The sequence below is a fragment of the Labrus bergylta genome, chromosome 17 (genome assembly GCF_963930695.1).
Source record: "Labrus bergylta chromosome 17, fLabBer1.1, whole genome shotgun sequence".
Lineage (NCBI taxonomy): Eukaryota > Metazoa > Chordata > Actinopteri > Labriformes > Labridae > Labrus > Labrus bergylta.
The window spans coordinates 21,755,844-21,770,961 of record NC_089211.1 but is presented as its reverse complement, the minus strand read 5'-3'; the positions used below and the strand labels follow the sequence as shown (position 1 = coordinate 21,770,961).

General features: G+C 37.4%; 1 protein-coding gene across 1 annotated transcript in view; it reads right to left on the bottom strand.

Annotated features, from left to right (window-relative positions):
• Positions 1 to 3,866: 3,866 nt before the first annotated feature.
• The window catches only part of nup214 (nucleoporin 214), a 53,463-nt gene continuing 42,211 nt past the window's right edge, over positions 3,867 to 15,118 (bottom strand). Inside the window, exon 36 of the mRNA XM_065965362.1 lies at positions 3,867 to 3,996. Within this exon, the coding sequence (XP_065821434.1) occupies positions 3,981 to 3,996 (16 nt within the window). The 3' untranslated portion in view covers positions 3,867 to 3,980. The remainder of the gene's footprint in view (positions 3,997 to 15,118) is intronic.

Here is a 15,118-nt window from a genome sequence, read left to right as displayed (position 1 = left end):
ATTGAATTCAATCCTGCTTTTATTTTGAAAAAAAAAAGTAAGGACCTTCTGGTAATGACATCAGCTTAAAGGTCGCATATTATGCTCCTTTTCAACAAGTTTAAATAAGTCTCAGAGCTCTCCAAAACATATCTGTGATGTTTTTTTTTTTTTGTGGACTAAAAGTCCACTCTGATCCTGTACTTGATCATGCCTATAAACCCATCTATTTCAGCCCTGCTCAAAACAGGCTGTTTCTGTGCCTGTTGCTTTAAATGCAAGTGAGCTGTGTTCGACCACGCCCCTCTGGAATGGCTTGGTGGGCCTGATGACTCTGGCTTTCTTGCACCGTGCCCTATTGTTTACGCTCAGAAGTCAGACTCAGAGGTCAGAACAAACACCTAGCTGTGGGAGTGTCACCCCCCTTGGGGAGGGGTTACTGCCCTTTGTGATGTTTGTGAATCTCCAAACAGCCTGTTTGAGCACACATTTTCTAAAAGGTGGAGAGGCCAAAAGACAGAGAGGATGGACTTTTCTCATAATTGGGGATTTATAGACAGACTAGGGACACATATTAGTGTTTGAAAAACATGGTGAAGTGTATTTTGCATAATATGTGACTTTTAACCACGGAAAATGGAACTCGTTACAAATCAAAGACTAAATGAAAACAGCTAAAAGCAATGGTAAAAAGTGACATGTTTGATGTCATAAGGTGGATATTACTGACTCATTAGTGAGCTCTCTAGGTCTTTTTCAAAAGTGTAATGAGACATTCAAAGATGCAGCAGTGTCCTTTTCCAGCACTGTTGCGGTGTACCTAAAGGGACAAAATAGCATGTGATTAATCGCTATTAAAAAAAAAGAAAATGAATGCATTCATTTCAGAACTTCATTAATCATGATTAACTAGGTAAGCATTTGTAAGAATTTGTAAACCTAGAAGCATCTGTAACAAGTGTGCTTCTTTGTTGTGATAGTTTTTGAATAATGATGCTGTAACACCCAGATTGATTTCATAGAACAAGTTTATTTTCTCTGTCGAAGAAAAGCACAGACAAAAACCTTAATGGATTTATTTTAACCTTTATTTTACCGGGAATTCCCACTGAGATCCCAAGATCACGGGATAGACCTGGTAATGGTAGCAGACCAACACCATCACAAACACATTAAAAGACAAGATAACACAACATGGGAAAGTCACAATAAAAAAAACTCAACACCACATGGGCAATATCACAAACATTTATAAAAATGGTATTCTAACACACAAAGGGTCTTTCATGAAAAACAACCACATGCCTCAGTTTATGATGCGCTTCAATTTTTGTTTAGTGAGAACAGTGTGTCTAATTTAAGCTTTTTTGGAGATTATTCCATGCCGTGGTGCATTATAAGAAAAGGCAGTGTTTTCAGCACTCTGGGAACTGTGAAGAGCAACACATTTGAGGATCGCAACTGGTAACCAGTAGGACTGAAATAAAGATGACAGTGGCAATCTGGAAGTTTTCCCAGTAAAGCAATACTGCGAAAACTTCCAGATCACCTCTGTAATCATGTCACTTTCCAGCCCGCTCCAGATCCTCTCCCACAGGGAATCCTACAAAAGGGCAATACAACAATGTCACGTGGAAACAAAACAACAAAGAATATCTGGCAGAGAAAAGCGCAGACAAAAACTTCCATTTAACTTCCCAGCCTGCTCTAGATCCTACACAGATTAAATAAAAGTACAGCGTGTATGTGAGTTTAATGTGTCATGCTGATATCTTAACATGCTTTGCACAGCAAGCTAGATTTATGACTAATAAAAGGACGATATATATGGGATATTTAGATCAAACCAATATACCGACAGTTAGCGAAAGACATCCAAACATTGCGGGGAACAGAAAATAAAGGAAACATACGCAAAACAATGGATATCCACCTCCCCAAGGGGAGAGGGAAGTGGGCAAAATTGATACGAATAAATAACCAAAGAAGAATTAAAAGGAAGAAGGGGCTGCAGAATACAATACAAGTACATCATGCAGTCCCAGAGTCGTCTCAGAACAACTTAAAATGGGCAACTGCCAGGTTATGTGTAGTTATAATAAAAAAAACTTAAAGCTCCAGGTGCATGTGACCCTGTTACCCTTCTGAAGACATTAAATGTTTTAATAAGTGCCCTAATTTAATGGCCTGAGTTTCATAATTTAAACAAATCTAGAATGAGTTCCCTGTAATTGCATACATTATAATGACAAACTTCAGTGCATCATGGGTAAAACATATTTCAAACTGCTCTTCAAGATGGTTTGCACACAAAGAACTGAATCACATGATTGGTTTGCCCTGAGCCATGTTTTAAGTTTTTGTTTTATAATCACTGAAGCTTGTACAGGCTCTGATATGGGTAAGATTTTCACAGATTGTCTGTAGATAGTGCACATGGTCAAAGTGTGGTCGCTCATGTCTGTGACCAGCTTGTGACAGTACGATAAGTGCTTAAAAATCATTGAGTGCATGAAGAGATCTTAGCAGCAGCTAAAGTTAGCTGATGTCTAAAATTCATCAGCCAAGCTCTTACATTTCAGGAGACATGTTTTATATGTTTCTTTAAGTTTATGTTAGGTTAAAATGATTATGCCCAGAATACAATGCTCAAGAAGTTTCGTTACCTCTCCTTTGACTAAAAGGTGGATGTGTTTTATCTCTCGTGATAGAAAAGTAAATGCCCACAGTTTTCCTCACGTTTAGAGTTAAACATTGAGTTTTCCAATCTGACACATTGCTCAACAGTGCAGAGAGTTTGTAAGCCTCTTGCTCTCTTGTTTTAGCATGGGCGTGGATAACCGTCAACTGCGTACATCTGGATACAAACCTCTGGGCAAATCAGAAGTAGGTCATTAATTAAAAACTAAATAAAATTGGTCCGAGGATTGATCCCTGCGGAACTCCAATATTACAATCAGCAAAAGACGATTAATTCGGTCACACTTTATAATAACTACACACTATTAAGGGTTTGTAAAGAATTAGTAAATCATTGTTTGATACTTTATTTATAACCTATAAATCATTAAAATGTGTTTATATATAGCTTATAAACACAGATCTAAATGTAAAATTGTTGATTAATAGGTAATCTGTTTCCTGATTCAATATATACACACAGGGTTTGTTCGTATGCATTCAGGCTTTACAAAATGTCACTAAAGACTGCGTCTCTTTGTCCTGGCTCAGTGGGTATCTGGTTCTTTAATTTGTATCGAGTGAATGGGCACAATGTCTAGCATGTTAGAAAAGAAGCCACACTGAAGATCAAGTATGGATGAAACAAGATTGTTGTTGGTGCTGTTTTCCTTGATTTCAAAAAAGCTTTGGATACTATTAATCATAATTTTCTTTGATCTAAATTGTCAAAGTTAATTTTTTTCTGTCAATGCACAGACATGGATGGGGTCATACTTAAATTTAAGAAAACCGTGCACAAGCATTAGAGCTAACACTTTATAAGTACACACTATTAAGGATTTGCAAAGCATTACCAAATAATTTGTTGATACGGTATTCATTATCTATAAAGCATTAAAACTTATTTTAGTGTATGGTAATTTAAAGGTATTTTTGGTTTTACTAGATGACAGCCGAAGAGAAGCAGGAAATGTTGGGAGAAGAGAGTGGGGGGGGTGGGGGGGAATTACATTTAGCAAAGGGCCAAGGTCGGATTCAAACCTACAACCTCTACATGGGGCAGTATTTCGAGAGCTCATCTAAAGAGAGGATTATGTATGCCTTATAAAGCACTTATAAATTAAATTTAAGCCCACCAGAACCTTTAAACTTACTAAAGTCACAGACATCTACTCAACAGATACAAGAGACACATCACAAAGTGATACAGAATACATGTTTTATTTTAAGATGCAATTTAAGAATTAAAAATAGGAAAACACAAACACTGGTTAAAGTATCCCCGGCTGAACGATGATCTTTCTCTCCAACTGATGGTTTTACTGAAAGTAGCTCCTGAAAGAAAAGAAAAATATTTGTTTTACCATCCTAAAAAATACACTTACAAATGTGTTCATGTAAGCCGTTTAAGTGTTTCATTAGATACCATGTGTTTTAAACCTCAGAACTTGTTAGAATAGATTAAACTTGTTATTTATATTGAAAAATAAATCCAAAATCCATGGCACACTGAAAATAAGTGTTATTGTTCGCTCACAATAAAAGACAGGAAAGTTATTTTCAGTGCCACACATTTTTTATATATTTTTCATGGTATGTTCCTGCAACCGTGCACACCTGAGAACGTATAGACTGTGCATGGGGTACCTGTTGGCCAATGTTATTAATATCATCGTCTTTTAACAAGTGGCTAGTTTGAACTAGAATGCATTTCTAACTTTCTCATTTATGCACACAGCATGTCCAGATATCGTACATAACAATATAAACTTGTGAACAACATCGCTTAGTTCGGTCCATGCATTACAAATAATATCAAATCGCTTTTAACACAACCTTATAAGTCATCCATCAGCCAGTGGACGCCATAACCAGTGTTTGTCTCTTAATCTTAAGGTACATTAAATGTTGAAATAAAACAATATATTCTATATGACTTTGTGATGTGTCTGTTTCCTTTTCTTGTTGAGTAAATATCTGAGACTTTTGTGAGTTTAAAGGTGCTGGTGGGCTTAGATCTTATTTATAAATGCTTTATAAGACAAACATAGTAGAGTTTCTATATAGACTCACTAACACTTACTAAATGTTTGAATCATTATGTCTGTAACATTCAACTAAATAGTTAATTATTTACATAAATGACTTGATGAACCACTGACAACTCCTTAATAATTGATTTGAAACTGATGTCATAGTTGACTTACAAATGGTGAATTCATCATTTTTAAAGTGTAGATATGGAATAAGTTAACACAAAGGCGTTTTCGGACCGCAGGACAAACTTTTTCATAGTTCTAGGAAATGTTGGAAATCCCCCCCCTTTTTTTTTTTTTTACTGATTCCTCACCACAGGAACTATGAACTGTTTTCATTCCTAGAACTCCGTTTAAAGGAACCTTTTTGGCTACTGCTTCAGAGTAGGTATTATGGTGGTGCGAATGCAGACATAAAAAAAGTCCCCATGGTGTGTAGTTCTCAGAGAACTCCCTAGTGGACTCTCAAAAAGAAAACTCCCATAGATTAATCCATCAATCAGCAATTAAACATTCATAACTGGTTTATAAATTACATGTAAATACGTTTTTAATGCTTTATAGATGATGAATAACGTATCAAAGAATGATTTGAAGGAGAAATTCTATTTTACACTGTTGTTGAAACATGCTAAACACACACACATGCACTAACAGGATCCTACAGACATGCTTTGATGGAGAGATGTCAGAGTGAGGGGGCTGCACATGAGAGAAGAACCCGAGCAGATGGGGGTCGGTTGCCTTGCTCAAGGGCAGTGTTCAGGAAGTGAACTGGCACCTCTCCAGCTCCCAGATTTGGACCGGTACTTGAGCCTGCTACCTTTTGTTTCCAAACCAAAGCTCCTACAGACTGAGATACTGCCGCCCCATGCTAATGTTTTGCAAATGCTTAATAGAGTAGTCATAAAGTGTTTCCATTAATGATTGTGCAAGGTTTACTTGAATTGAAGTATGACTCCATACATGTCTGTGAGTTGCTAGAAAAAATAAACTTTGACTATTTAGATCAAAGAAAATTATCATTAAAGGTATCCAAAGCTTCTTTGAAATCAAGGAAAACAGCACCAAAAACTATCTTGTACTTTCATCCGTACTTGTTCTTCAGTGTGGCTTCTTTTCTAACATTCTAGACATTGTGCCCATTCACTCGATACAAATTAAAGAACCAGATACCCACTGAGCCAGGACAAAGATACGCAGTCCTAAGTGCCATTTTGAAAAGCCTGAATGCATACAAACAAACCCTGAGGCGACACATACATGGCTGAGCACATGACATGACACATGACAGGACATTTCTAAAGCAGGGTGTTACGTCTGTTTAATGTGTCTTTCTATGCAGATGACAGTGATTAAAATCGGTGGGAAGTAAAGAAAGAATGAAACCAAATCAAGAAAGGATTAAAAAAAAAAAAAAAATGAGAAAATGACTCCAAGGAGATTCTTTAGGCTTTCACAATGAGGGACAAATTAAACAAAGTAACAGCCTGAACTTAAAACATATCTTTTTTTCTCAGTTCAAACAAATCATCAGATCTCAAATACATACAAGAGTTTTTAGACCAACTATACCATCAACATAATGAAAAACAAGGGTGTATCTTTAGTAAAGTTAGTATTCTTTCTATAGAGTTTAAGTGAATTTTATAATCTATAGATGAACATCATAGAATTTTTTCTGGAGGCTTAACCTACCAATATATTATTACATATTACAGACGACATAAAGAAATTTAATTCAAGGCCTTCAAATAATCTCAACCTGTGACGGATATGGTATTAATTGGTTGAATTGTTGAAGTTTAGATATTTACTAGATAGTTTCAGGAGTGCAGATGTGAAACTGGCTTATAAGCCATGTAGTAACTATGTTCTCGACTCTTTCTAAAAGTCATTCGTTTTCTTTTGAATCTTTCAGAGTTTTGCTTCAATATTATTCATTTATAGACTTATTTTTGGATCAAGCTCTTCTTTATATTTTCAGACACTTGGGGCTTTATTTTTAAAGGCTTAGTTATTTCCTAAAGGCGCTGGGCACTTTTGTTTCTAGCAAATGTTACAGGAGTAAATGGGCCCTTTGTTTGGGATCCGCAGCAGATTAAAACACATCTGGTGTTCTGCTGAGTGTTTAGAGTGTTTAGTACTGATCTAATGATTTTGAGACCTTCAATTTAAGAAATCTAAGTTCAAACTTTTTAAGCGTCTACGGGAACCCTGATATATCTACAAAGGTGACATAAAGGAGATCAGATGAAACAATTGATTTAAATTCTCAGTCTCAGAACTAAACTTTATTATCGATAAAGCTCAAAGGAGCCGCATCTTACCGTATCCTACAAACCCATAATCTCGAGGTCACATAACTGAGACACATGAATCTGATCTTAGTATTTTAATTGCTAGAGATGGCGCATTAAGCTGAAGAGAAACAGACGTCTCCATTCCTTCTGCAATGCACCATCATAACCAGTGGTGTATTTTTCACGCTCCATAGGGTTTACCCACTTCTAAATCTCCTCTGATTCAAACCAAAGATTGATTGAAAATATTCATTAATGTGCTGTAATTTTCTTTCCTAGGATGGTGACGCAATGACCCTTCCCTCGACCCTACTCTGTCTCTGATTGGCTAGTACACGCTAACTTAATATGCAAGAGGAGTCTTGCATGTCACTGTTTAAAACAGAGGCCGTTTATCCTCTGCTGGATGAGCCACTTAAAAAAAAACATTTGGGGGGAAATTAAGAGTAAACCCACTTCTTTAGGCACCACGACACCACTGGTCATAACTCTTTAAGCAGTTCTCAAAGGATTGCAAAGTTATCCGCCTGCTTCTTTTATTTTCAGATCATCACTGGGTTTATAATATTACCACATTTAGCACAGAGGGAAAAAGCTTGCAGTTAATCTCTGAGCTACAGAGATGTCCGATTCCTTAAAGACGCAGAGAGTCACTGCAGATACGGAGAACTTTGATTCAGACATTTTAAGACAGTTTTGGGATTTAGCCACGGATGGATTCAATAAAGAACTGTCAAAATGCAGGATAACTGTGAAGAGGCTGATGAGGTTAAGTGTTACTATTCTTGGATATATTATCTTCATTTGTCCAGAGCCACATGCAAAACAATGTCATATCATTTTTCCAAGTGAGAAGTTTGTGTGTAGACAACAAGTCAAGCTGCAGTCTGTGTGTCCAGTTCAACCTGCAGCCTCCACTGTCTCTGCTATCCTGGTCACATTCCAGGGCTGCACATTCACAGCTATATTTACTTGGCTCAGAGACTGTGAGTATGTTGCAGTGTCCCTGTGCATACATCCACCTGTCCCAAAGTGTAATACCAAATAATCACAGTGCCACTGTATCTCTGGCACCACACGGTGCTTTTTATACTCCCACAGTGCCAATGTTAGAGCCGCAATGGCTTCTATCAATCATTGTGATTTCTGAGACAATAACGGGGCTTATTAAGAATGGATTCAACAATCTGACAGCTGACAAGTAGCAGGATTGTGGCTATTAATGTATTGTTTGGAACAGGCTTCAAACTAAAAGTCGCTGAGTCCCAACACGTCATATAAATAAGTAGATATTCAGAGTCATTTGTATTTTAGTATAAATTGAGATGACGTAGGGATTATAAATTGAAGTTCTGTGCAGATGTCTACTTAAAGACATTAATTAAAGCTAGCTTAGATGATTGCTGATGGGTCAAAGGCTAATAGCGGAATGCTTTCTGCTCCTTTTACAACCCAGACGGGCGGATTTCCTGCCTACAGACGACGCTCGCTGAAGCACTGGTGCCCGATAAACCACATACTCTAAAAGGAAACCAAACCACTTCACAATCCACGTGGTTGGGCAACCTTCTAATTCGTTATATATAAATATGTATATATGCACAATCTGTAAAAAGAGATTACCCTGGAAGCACCAGTGAGAAATTTATATTTAAGAAATGATATCCAAAATGCAAAAAGGTCTTTGACACAGAATGTAAACTTGTGCTTTATGAAATAAAATGTACAGAAAAATAAACATTAAAGTAGAAAGACAGCCCAGGATGTTTTAATATGTGGAGAACTTCTTTTCATGTCTGGTCAGAATTATCTTAAGATGCAAATGGAGAACTTGATTTTACCCACACATGCACGCACACACACTACTTAATGGAGAAAGAACAACAAAAGATTTCTATTAAGCATTTTTTTTTTTTGCAGTCACAAGATCAGAGATTGCTTTTTGATAGTATGAGTCACAGGGTTGTTTTGATGGTTCCCCAGGTTAACTTGTTTTACCAGTTTTACAAACAGACCAACCGCATGAAACTATAATTTAAAAAAAAAAAAGGGAGAATGAAATACTTTATTTTTTAGCTGTCTCTACAAAATAATGACTACATAACATTAATTCCCTCTGGTCATTAAAATGATGCTACCTGGACATGGATAAGTGTTGGAAAAAAAAAGGCAACACATGAAACAGGACGAAATCATTTCTTTGGCGATAAACTAAAAATTCCTACAGTTTGGAATGTAAAACAAACATAAAAAGTGGTTAAAGTGAAACAAACAAAATCTCTCTTCGAGTCTTGACAAGTCCAACATCGGAGATATGTTGGAATAAAAGCCGATTTGTTTTTTTTTTTTAACATCTGCTGCTTGGAAACTGCAGCCCACTATCATCAAGCAGAGAACTGTGAGGAAAATAGTTTTACTAAAATTACTAAAAGAAACTTGCCTATATGGGAAACTTATCCCCCCACTGAAGTCTGTATTATTAGCTAGGAGTGTTTGCAGAAAATCTGACAGTGACTAATGAAAAACATCCATTGTTGTAACCTTATGATTTTCAGTTCAAAGCTTTATATCACCTCCAAAAAGCAACCAATGACAAGAGAAAGTGTAGTGTTGTTAACAGGCCTGTTTGCAGAAATGGCTAGGCCAATGAAAGGCCGGTGAATGGGCCCTCCCAGGATATGATTTAAATCAACATATGAACATTCGATCGGTAGTGTTAGCGCTAGCCTCCTGGCTAACATTAGCTCCCTCTGCCTGGCGCTTTTACACCGCAGGTCACACCTACACATTCACACACTGATGGTAGAAGCTGCTTTGTATAGTGACCATCATAATCCCACTCATACACATTCACACACCGCCGACGAGGAAGCGGGAGTAAGTTGGAGTTAAGTGTCTTGCCCAAGGACAAATCGGACATGTGGCTGCGGGAGCTTGGGATCCAACCCCCAACCTTCCAGTTGAGAGACGACTGACTTTACCAACTGTGATGATATGGACCTACCAGTATGTATCTGAAACAAAGAAGTATGGTCGACATCAAAAGGTAAGGCTTGAGACATGCAAATAAGTTGTAGACAATATTTTGTCTGAAGCAATTTGTGAAATCATTGTAACCCTCAGAGCCTCTCTTACACTTATATAAGAGATAGGTGTTCAATCTTTACATCAGGACTACATCTGGAGTGTATGACTTAGCCTTGGATGCGGCAAATAGTTGCTTCCTGTTCTGTGTAATGCTATTTTCTATTCAAATTAATGACAGCCATTAAACGGCGAGCATCCCACCAGCAGCTACAGGGGGACTTATAGACAAACTGGAATTACCATCAATGTAATTACAGCTTGTGATGTAGCTGCTCCCCACTCCTCCCACACTGTGCCAAAGATGGAGTTATAAACTCCGGCATCAAGAGCAGCTCCCGAGGGAGAGCGTCCACATCCGTTACACAATTAGAAGCTGAACACCTCATCTGACCTGGGCCTGCCTCCTCCATAATTAATTTCTGTCAACACTAATACCTTAACTGGCATTAATAAAACATCAATCTGAGCTCCCCCTCTTTAATTTATCTCTCTCGCGCTACTTAAGGAGCTTTCAAAAGGGGCGTTTAATTCCAGTGGGATATTAGCACATCAAAAAGTAGCCGAAAGAAAAGCAGATTTGAGGAATAATTTCAATTGAAAGACTTGTTTATTTAAGGCTTTATTTATTCTTCAACTGCGAGGGTATGTGAGTTATCGCTGCTATATTTCCAGAGCAGGATATTAAAGCCATGCGGTCCGGTTCAGTTTGGTTTGGTACCCATTTATTGGCGTTTCCACCATCAAAAATTGGGAATGGTACCAAAATAAGGGAGCTGTCGCTTCCTACTTTTTTGGTACCCTTCTGTTGGGGTGCCGATCCGACCCTAAAGGATATTGTATTTGCTCCTGACTTGGCTGATTCATTTATTTTAATCTCGGGGCGTGTTGAGAATTGTCAAAAACTTAAAGAACATGTCTGTTTGATTGATAGCAGCGGGGACAAAGTGTGAAACATTCCTCAGCGGCAGTTTGCTTAAACCAAATTCATGGGTGTGGACCGGCATGTCTCGTCATTCCACGCTGCTGTGCAACGTGTAGCACCTTCATATATCAACTATAAGGTGTGCGGACCACTGAGAAAGGATGCACTGCGTTTGTCTTTTAGTATTAAATCATTTAACAATACTTTATACGTAAGTTACAAGCCCTCAAGGAAAACACAAACATTTTTATGGCTGCTAGGTTGTTGGACTTCCTAACGGCTGGTGTTGATCGTTTGTATTCTGTAAAAACGCGATTGTGATAAATGTAGGTTACACATTTACACAATAGTTAAAATATGCTGTAAACATCTGAAGCTTTATGTTTTATAAATAGATTGTTTGAAGGGTCCAGAATGTGAACAGTAGTTTAAGGAAAGAGAAGTTTAAGAGCACAAATGTTCCAATTTATCATATATAATAATTACAACATCATTCATTACCAATAAATAAAGGCCGTAGTTATGAACAAAAGAGCAATGGTTCATCTTTTGGGGTGGCTGTAGCTCAGTCTTTAGGGACCTAGGTTGGGAACGGGAGGGTCGTCGGTTCAAACCCCAGTGTGGACCAAATCTGGAAATTGGTCTGGTAGCTGGAGAGGTGCCAGTTCACTTCCTGAGCCCCACTAGCGTTCAACAACAGAGTGTAAAAATGGTATTTCCCCTCATGGGATTAATAAGGTATATCATCTTCTTATAAGAAAGTGAACAATGGTTCAATCCTTCAAAGATATCAATCGTAAGGCATCAGTAACCAAATACATTTGCAGGTCCGAAATCACTCATTTCAAATATACAAAAACAAATCTAAACCAAAATGGCTTTATCTAAAAACTGTTTTAGCAAAGGCTAAAATGTACAATAATAACAGAATAACAGAACACCAATTGGATACATCGGCTCAAATACTGTGGCATTGTCAGCAATGTGATGACGATGATGTTCAGATGTAATTAACCTAAAAGCTTTCAGAGCACATGGCCTGTGATGCACATGATTATCCTCTTTATCCAATCAAAAAAACAACAACATTGGTAACAGGTGTTCTGACCAGATTGCTGTAATAGAATGATGCAGATGTGATAGTTGTGTGTTTGTCTCTGTTTTAAATACAGTAAAGTTATTATTTAGATGCACATTAAGCTTTAATGACTAAAAGAAGTATCAGTTTCTTATTTTGACTTGGTGCTCTGTCTCAAAAGTGCCGTCATAATGTTTGTGCAGAGAGATTTGCAATGTCTCATCAGCAGATTTCAAGTTTTATATATTGTATTGAAAAACAATCTAGAAGTATTTCATCATGCACTCCCAAGTTAGGAAGGTGCACATCGGTCTGCCGACACCAAAAAGTGTTCGATGAGATTTAGAAACTCAAACTGAAATACTTTCAAAAAGGAAACTTGCATCAATCGAGTCTTCTGCAGAAAACCGAAAATCAGAAATTCCATCAAAACAACTGATTTTATAAAAACTTTAAGAGGCTGCATAAGAACCTCCTGGGTCACTGCTGTCTACCATGATACAACCTTGTGGTTGTCCGTGACAGACACTGAAAGCTCACACGTGTTCAGTGCTGTGGAAACAAGGAATGCTCACCTGAGTGGGACATTTAGAGGTGATGTTGAGAGGCCAGCTGTGTTTTCAGCTTGTTCACCTTTTAAAGAAAAACAGCTTTTTGTGGCTTTTTCCCACATCAGTGGTACAAACAGCTTGTCTGCAATAAAAGACAGATGCTATGATGTCATCATATATTTATAAGCTATAATGGATGGATCAATTACATGGGCAGACAACACACTCCCAAATGGAAGCTATTTTCCTGCTCCTGGTGGTGTCTCATTTTCACCGTTCCCCAATGTTAACATTTAAACATGGGAAATGAATTTAAGGATGAGGAATTATCAGTATTTAATCAGATATTTAAACTAAAACATGTCGTTTTTGCCTTGGTACTGTAGTAGTGTTGAGTTTTCATTGAAGGAAGTTTGGATATGGAGTACAAGAGCTGCTTAGCTTTTGTAGATATCACACACAGGGGATTATTCTTTGGATACTTGGAGCGTCACTGTGCTCTGCTCTTACTGTAAACTCTTATAAACTCTTACTGAATGACTGCAGATGATATAGTGGAAACTCAAACTGATTTACAAACTAACTTGTGGAAATCTCAACCAAAATGTCCAATATTCTTTTCCTAAAGGGACTGTGAGGGTTATGCAATAGCTTCATTTTCTTTATTATTTGGAACATGTAAGATATGGGTAATGTGAAATGTTCCATGTGAAAGTCATTCTTAAAGTTTTGTTGGGCTGTTGTGGATTGCTTTTGGTTTTTTGGTTTTATTTTTACCACTGTCAAAGCAGTTTTTTCCCCTGAGAACAACACGTTTGTGGGCTCAATGCATGAATTAGAATCCTATGGTATCCTATCTAATCTTTTAGGGACTCATTGAATGGGTATTTTTTGTTTTTGTTTTGTTCTGTTTATCTTAATAGCTCGATTGGAGTATTTTTTTGTATTGTCCGTGTAGTTTATTTTATTGGATTTTGCATTTGTTAATGGTGAAGAATGGGGGTAGGACTTGACAAGCCTAGGCTTCTTCCTATCCCTTTTCGAACGAGTCAAATGTGAATTATATTGAAATTGCCTTTTTTATTTTATACAGATTTTTTTTTCCATTTGTTTAATCATTTTCATCTATTTTTTTAATCGTTTGAAAAATAAAGAAATAAAGAATGGGTATTTTTTTTATATTTTTATCCTTTCATATTGGCTCCTATAATTCTAGAGCTCATTAAATGGGTTAATTCTGCATTCATATCGTTTCGTATATTTCAGGGATCATCACATGGGTATGGGTAAAACCCAAAGCCTACAGTAGGATTTGGCTTACTTTATTTGGCAGGGTCTTTCATAAACATGGCAAAAACATATAAAAAGTAAGGCTTTTAAATATTACACATATCCCACAATGTGCCTTGGGTTGCTATTTATTTTATTCTATTCATTTTAAACACAGTCCTGCATCTTACCTTTTGGAGTGAGTTCACATTTTACTATTGCCATGAGGCCATGAGTAAGCTGTTTGGGAAAACATTCTTCCTGAAAGTCAGCAACACTGCCACTCTACTGATGCTAAAAGCTTCCCCTCTTGACATCTGTGACAATGCCTGACATCCACGATCAAGTCTATTAGATAAGACTTTAAGCCCATTCTGCATAATCCATTCACATGCCAAGTCAGTGTTGAAATTGATGTCGCATGCAACCTGTTCATGTCGTGTCACATGTTAATGAAGAAGAGTGTTGACACCTTATGCAGGAGTCTTCCTGTAAAAATGTTGAGACTAAATGGAGTTTGAAATTAAAGCCCTTCAGAATAAAGCTCCTTTGAAGTATCAGGATAAGTAATGACACTGAACTGTATAATCCCAGAGAGTGAGTTAAAGGAAGAGGAGGCAGAGAGGCAGGTGGATAATTAAAGGTTGCGAGGTTTGGATGGACTTACTGGTACAGTGGCTTTGGGTGTTATCTATCATGCATTATGCTCACGTCAGTGCCACTGCACTGCTCAAAGCTGTGCTTAGCATTTGAGCATAAATACTGGCATACAAAGTGATCATGCTCTTATGTTCTGCAACTTAATACTGCCCGTATCTGCAGGAACGTTTGACAGCAGCTAAAAATGGGACAAACATAGCTGAAGGTGATGAGTGGCACACAATTAAAAAAGATTTGATCCACACTAGCTATTTATATCTCAGAAAAAAATATGTCAGCCAAACCAAAAACTTGGAAATGGGTGTATCCAGCTACCTTCATTATGTGTGGACTGAGCCAAGAATTAACAGGAGATTTATGGAGCGGAATGATAAGCGGGAAAAGTTCAAAACTGTCCAAAAAGAGAGACGTTAAACAAGATTAAAAAGCCTACAGTCATGCTAGGAGCTCAGTGATGGGCTAAATGCTAAAATTAGCGTGATATCTACTCGCAATGTCAAGGCTGTTCTGCTGATACTTAGCTGCTCTGAGCTAGTTTTAGCACACGAAAA